Here is a 6,415-nt window from a genome sequence, read left to right on the forward strand (position 1 = left end):
CGCACACACGCTGTCCAAGAGAGAAGCGTCGTCGAGGTAGCAATCCGGTGTCATCGTCATCACACCTCCGCAAGGGCGACTCCGACTCCGCCATCAACGACCACCGATGAAGCCCTCACCACAAACGAGTGTCGAGGCTTGCGCCGGTCGATGCCAAACAGTCCACCACACGCGCCGGTGACCAGGCAGCTCCAACTCTGACGATGAGCATTGCAGGGGGAAAGCGATGGGCCAACGCCGAGCCAGCGCTGGAACCGACCACCCGTCTCGCGTTATCGTTGCCGCAAGGGCCCCACCTCAGAGCAGCTCCGACTCCAGAAAAACAAAGTGAGGCACGACAACCCCTTAAACACGTCAGATTAGACCGACTATCAAAACACAGCTGCAATCCAACTCCCCCCGAAGCCGTCATTGTTGCCACACAGGAAGCTGCGCAGAACAACACATCGCCGGACGGGCACAATACAGTAACTAGAATCTTCAACTACAACACATGTCTGCTCCAAATTGTCGGGTGCAGGTTGGGGGCAATTCCACACCAAAGTGTTACGAAGCCGCATCCCACGACAGTCTCGCGTGAACAGAGCACGGTGTAACTATTCCTCTTCACGCCCACACAAAGGGCAGAAGCTTAGCTAGCTCTGCTAGCTTCAGCTCACTGAAGCAAAGCAGGGTCGTAAGAGCATGTCTACAGACTCCGTATATTACCGACTCATAAAATACATATACAATTTATGGAAAAACGGCTTTGCGGGCCAACGTGGGCGGCGGTCAAGCAGACCCCATAAAGCAAAACCGTAAAAAGGATATTCGCGCGCCGGCCGAGCAGACCCGCAAAGCAGACCCGTAAAAAAAGATATTCACATCTTTTTTAAGGGTCCGCTTTGCGGGGTCTGCTCGACCGCCGCCCACGCTGGCCCGTAAATCAGTAATTTGCATTTCAATTTTGGACATGAAAACACATTTCTTTGCTTCTTTATCTTCTTCAGTGGCATTGGATACATAATAATTCATCAAATCTTTGCTAGAATAGGAAGGCCAAAGAAAACAAGAACCACAATTAGGCATTTTAGAAGATATCCAACTTCCATAACTACTCCCACTAATTGGACAAACATCTTCTCCATGCCTTCGTTGTTGATCTGCGGATTCTTGACCTTGCATTCTTCATTCTTCTTCTTTGATTCTAAAGAAGTAGACATTGCTTCCCCTCTAGTTTCTTCTTTAATTGCACATGCAGCCGCATCATTAGCCTCAATTCTACCAACGAGTGCACCAACATCTATTAAGTTTTTTTCTATCAATAAATCGATGTATTCTTCTTCCCAAAACCAAAATGAGCATCCATCTTCCTACACACATGACCATCTCAATAAGCTATCGAAATTGAACCGAATAGGTTGACAAAGCCGAATGAAAACAACAACATACCCCGTCGTTTTCGCATTTGAAAAATACCCAGCCGGGGTGTTTCGGCGTGCTAGATGTTAGCCGCAGTACTGTCCGCGTACAGTCGTCGCACTGTATGAACGGTATCGGCGAGCCACTGCGTGAGCGCCGAGCCCGGGCGACGGCCGGCCAAGTCCTTGCCGGCAAACCAACGACGGCAGCTAGAGGACGAACCAGTACCTGCATGCGGCGTTGGGGCTTTGCCGAGGCTGTGCGGGGTGCTCCCCGACCAATCCATGGCTTGACGCAGCCACCGGTAGCCGGAAACGCCAAATCCGGCAGCTGCGACAAACAGCCGCCGATCTGCAACTTTCCGGCCGGCCGAGGTAGGAGGAAGTGGTGGAGAACAATCTCGGGCGTGTGGCAGCCCGCCAGCGTGATCCCGACGGCTGGTATGGCCGGAATCGTAGGCAGCGGCCCGGCGGCGGTGGGTGGGGAAAAGCGCGGGCTGAAATGTCCCCCCTCCACCCCCCGCCCCGCCGCCAACCGCTACCACTATATACAGGGGCACCGACGGGGCGAGGGGGAGAACCCGTGAAGGGTGGGAATTTTGCCGCTCCCCGTAAAAAAATTACGGGTCCGACGCGTTTGCGGGGTCTGATTGGGCAGCATTTTTCGCGTGAACCCGTATTTTGATGGTTATTTTACGGTCAGGGCATTATACGGGTTTTGCTAGAGATGCTCTAAGAGGTTCTTGACCACCCCCATCAGAAAATTCGAATTTTAGGCATTACTTTGAGCTTCCATAGCGGCTTCCACACTTGAACGTATCATCTTCTCACAAGCTGGTCTTCTCGCGAGGTAAAAGATTCAACCATTCTATAACTTTAAAGTTGATTTTCAATTATTTCTTTGTTTTGTTTTCACAAACGCTAGAAAAAATCTAACCATGACCAGTTTACGTGCATGAAGTCAACTTGGTTCAAGAAAAGTTGCCGGTATCAACCCAACTTTTTTTTAGTCCCCCGCAAAAAAAAAACTTTTTAAAGTTTGACTGAGTTTTCTTTTATCAAAAATCTGTCAACATCTACACCACCAGATAGCTATATTTTGAAAACCAAAACCATGTTGGGTTTAACGAAACTAACTTCTTGTTGTAAATGTTGATACATTTTCTTAGCTTAAGAACTTGGTCAGACTTAAACAAGTTTGACTTAGGACAAAACTAGTACTTCAATTATTTTGGAATGGAGGGAGGATAATCCAGGATGAGAGGATTGAACCAAAGAGGAGAAAGAACAAGGTCCGGAAGAACCTTGGATTCCTCTTTTCTTGACTCTATTTCTGTTTTAACCGAATCTACATCTTCATTGATCAAATTAAACTAACACAAACAGGCATCAAATCTTAATATAATTCTGAAGTCGTTAACTGATCTGTTCCTAAAACATCTTTCTTTGTGTAACAGAGAACATCGGAGAACATAGCTTTGAGGTATATTTCAAAGTGACAGAACGGTACCTTGAGTATATCATATATGATCCTATAGATGCACATTTCTGGAAATGTTTCTTAGGATGTGTCTTTGGATTGCAAGCAGTATGTTTTCGATAGCATGGTTTTATACAGAGGAGCGATATGAGGTGAAGTAATATCTGGTTTCTGGAAAGAAAATAAATCCTACAAGTAAGATTACTAGGAATCATGTATTCATATAGATCAATACAAGATTGCAACTTAAAAGATAAGCATACAGATGGTTTTGCATCAGGATGAGAAAGACCCAAATATTTCTTTCCCTGCTCAAGTAGGATAGTTCAATTTGGGCATCTCAATCACAAGCACTCAAAGCATGGCGGCCATAATATATATGTGAAAAGAAGGGAAATAATTTATAAAGCCACACAAAAGAAGATACCAATAAAAAATAACTAAGATGGGGAATAAATGTATCTCCTGGAGATAATTGCATCAAAATTACCAAAACAAGAAGTGGTGTTAAGATGGAGGAGAAATGTATTTTCAGCCGTCATGTAACGCTGCTATCTTAGTGCTACCATTCACTTTGAGAAGGCCTACAGGAAGAAAGCCAAGTCAAGAACTTTACACCGAAAGTATCAGCAATAGATAAAAACATTGCCTATCTAAATCTCCATACAGCATCAATTGATTACCGGCATACTTACCAGTTATAAATAAAAGACTACAAAAGCTTAAAGACATAACATAACCACTTCTGTTTTTCTTTTCATTTTTTTGATACCCAGAATTTCCTCTTTGTTGATTAACCAGGCTACAGACATGCTGTAAACAATACATAAGGCAGGTACTAGTGACCATGAGACCAGGACAAAGTAGCCCTCGCAAATGTTGCATCTTTTGCACACAAGTGAGTAGCAAAAATGGCAGACCGTTTTACAAAGTTTATAGTGCAGAAACTAAATAAGCCTGATATGACAACCACTTTATTCTGCATCCCTATCATGTGAAGAGGGGGGGAAACACCGGAAACATGAGGCATGGTATCAGGTTACTCATCTTTTGCTTATTGGGTCCTTTGCACCATACAGACTTAGATAGCAAAGACATAGTAGATAGTACTCCCTCCGATCCATATTACTTGTCGCTCAAATGGATGTATCGGAGGGAGTACTAAACATTATCACCAGTGACTCACTCGCGCGACAATGCAACGGACTTGTCCATCATGGATTCCTTTAGTGCAGCTCCGAAATATCAGCAGTAAGCACCTTCACAGTTGACAACCCATCGAACAACGGTTTTCCATCCACACCACCACCATTGTTACCTTCCATCGAGAAGAAGGAATGCCGAACAAGACTTTCTCTGAACCTATGTCTCCTAAGTTTCAGATAAGCGCTCCATTCATACCGTATGGAGATAGTACCATCGGCACCAGAAACATGCTGCAGATATTGCCATAGAGGGCCTGATTCCCCTTTGTCAGAAAGAAGGAGCACACCTCCTTGGATGTCCGGCACCAGAGAGAAGGCCATCACCTGCGACTTGATCCGGTGCTTCAACGACCAGGCCCAGCTCTCATGATCCTCTAGAACCCAGAGATCAGCCGTGCTGCCACGGTAGTCGTACAATCCAAGCGTGTCGTTCATCTCAAACGGCTCAAGAAAGGCGCCCTCAACTGGCGAAAGCAGATGCTGGAAGGACTCGGCCATGGTGTCGAACACCAGCATGTTGTTCACCTTGCCGTTGCCGCCAGCACCAGGCAACTTAATGGGCTGCCAGTAAAGCCTGCCGCCTGCCAGGACGTGCGGTTGAAATAACACCATCATCGGCATCGCCCGCGCTAGATCTCCGGACGTCCACGGCTCGAGAGCCTCCCCGATGCACCTGAGGTCGCCGGACCCGAGGGTGTACACCTGGTATACCGCACGGAACTGGCCGTCCTCGGTTGTCTTCAGGCAGCACAGAACTCGGTAGGACCCCGACGGGCTGTGGAAGTATAACCCGGCGATGCAGTAGACGTGATGCAGCGGGAGGGGCGCGTGCTGGCGAGTCGCCGGGTTGCAGATGTAGACGCCGCCGTAGGCGACGAGGATAAGGAGGCCGTCGCAGGAGGCGAGCACCTCGAAGTGCTCGTCGGCTGCGGTCCGGGCCGCCCGCGCGACGGGGCGCCGCTCGCCGGTGCTGTGGTCGAGGGCGTCGATCCTTCTCTCATGGGTGTCTTCGGTGGTGACGAGCGGGAGCGAGGGCTGGCGGCGGTGGTGGGCGAAGAGGAATTTGGAGTCGGAGGTGAGGCGGCGGTGCCAGGAGCGGCAGACGGCGCGGCAGCGGACGAGGGGCTTCGGCGGCAGGCGGATGAGAATCTCCCAGGTGACGATCTCCTTAGGGAGGTGAGGCCCGCCGACGGCCGCTTCTGCCATGCTCCTCCTACTGGATCTTGGGGGAATTTGTTCTAGCGGCAACGCCGCAGGAAACGGAGCAGCTCGTTCAGGGTCTCAGGTGGAGGCGTCTTTTTTTCTTTTTCTTTTTGTAGGAGCAGCGTCTTCTTCTAGTATTAGGCCAACTCGGGCCGCGTCCGTCTGAGGCCTAATAGACACAAATAGCGGCCCAACCCGCATGAGCAAACGGCTGAGACTATCAAATCTATCCTCGGCTAGTTCTCAAAAAAAAATCTATCCTCGGCTCTTGTGTCCCCCAGGCGATCTAGGGTTCCACCTATCCTCCGGCGACGACGCTCGGAGTCCACGTAAAACCTTCACGGCGGCTGGATTTCCTCCGGCGGCCGGGAGCGTAACCTTGTCCCGCTATCGGACCGTGATCCACATGGCGAGTCTACCATAGGAAACCGGAGTGAGGAGGGAGTTAGGGAAGAAGGATGCAATGCTTGCGGGATTAGGAGGAGGAGAGCCGATGGTGGGGGCACCACAAGAACGGCGGAGGCGAGGCGGAGGCGAGTTTTGGGACGGGTACTGGTGGTTTGTGTGAGGAAGATGATGATCTGGGGGAGGAAGAATATTGGGAGGCTTATGGCCCGGAGGCGGATCTGGAGGACCAATTCGCGGGTATGCAACTTCGTGGTGAAGAAGAAGATGATCTGGACTTGTCTAGGGAGGTCGACGAACTGATCAAAAGGAGTTCGCTGGCTAGGGCTCTTCCGAGTGCATAAAACAAAGCCGTTTAGTCATGCCGCGCTTCTAAGGCAGATGAGGAACGCGTGGTCGTCAGCACAAGGTGTAACCTTCAATGTTAAAGGCCCGAACATTTTCTTGGTGCAGTGCCACTACCTCGGTGACTGGAAGAGAATCATGGAGGAGGTCTGTGGCTCTTCCGCAATTCTGCGCCGGTTATCATACAAGAGTATGATGGATTTACCAATGTGAACGAGTACAAGCTGAACAAGATCCCGTTATGGGCGAGGGTAAAAGGACTTCCGGATGGTTTAACGCCGAAGAGGGAACTTGCAGAGAACGTGGCAGCAAAGGTGGGTGAACCACCGTTCACACTGTTATTGTGAATGAGGGCAAAATTAACCCGGCAAGTACTT

General features: G+C 49.3%; 1 protein-coding gene across 1 annotated transcript; it reads right to left on the reverse strand.

The window, feature by feature from the left end:
- Window positions 1-3,602: 3,602 nt before the first annotated feature.
- LOC109743215 (F-box protein At5g49610) lies at window positions 3,603-5,401 on the reverse strand. The gene has a single exon (XM_020302297.4). It carries the CDS (start codon window positions 5,289-5,291, stop codon window positions 4,107-4,109), a length of 1,185 nt encoding a protein of 394 aa, XP_020157886.1. The 5' UTR covers window positions 5,292-5,401; the 3' UTR covers window positions 3,603-4,106.
- Window positions 5,402-6,415: the final 1,014 nt, after the last annotated feature.

The sequence above is a fragment of the Aegilops tauschii genome, chromosome 7 (genome assembly GCF_002575655.3).
Source record: "Aegilops tauschii subsp. strangulata cultivar AL8/78 chromosome 7, Aet v6.0, whole genome shotgun sequence".
Lineage (NCBI taxonomy): Eukaryota > Viridiplantae > Streptophyta > Magnoliopsida > Poales > Poaceae > Aegilops > Aegilops tauschii.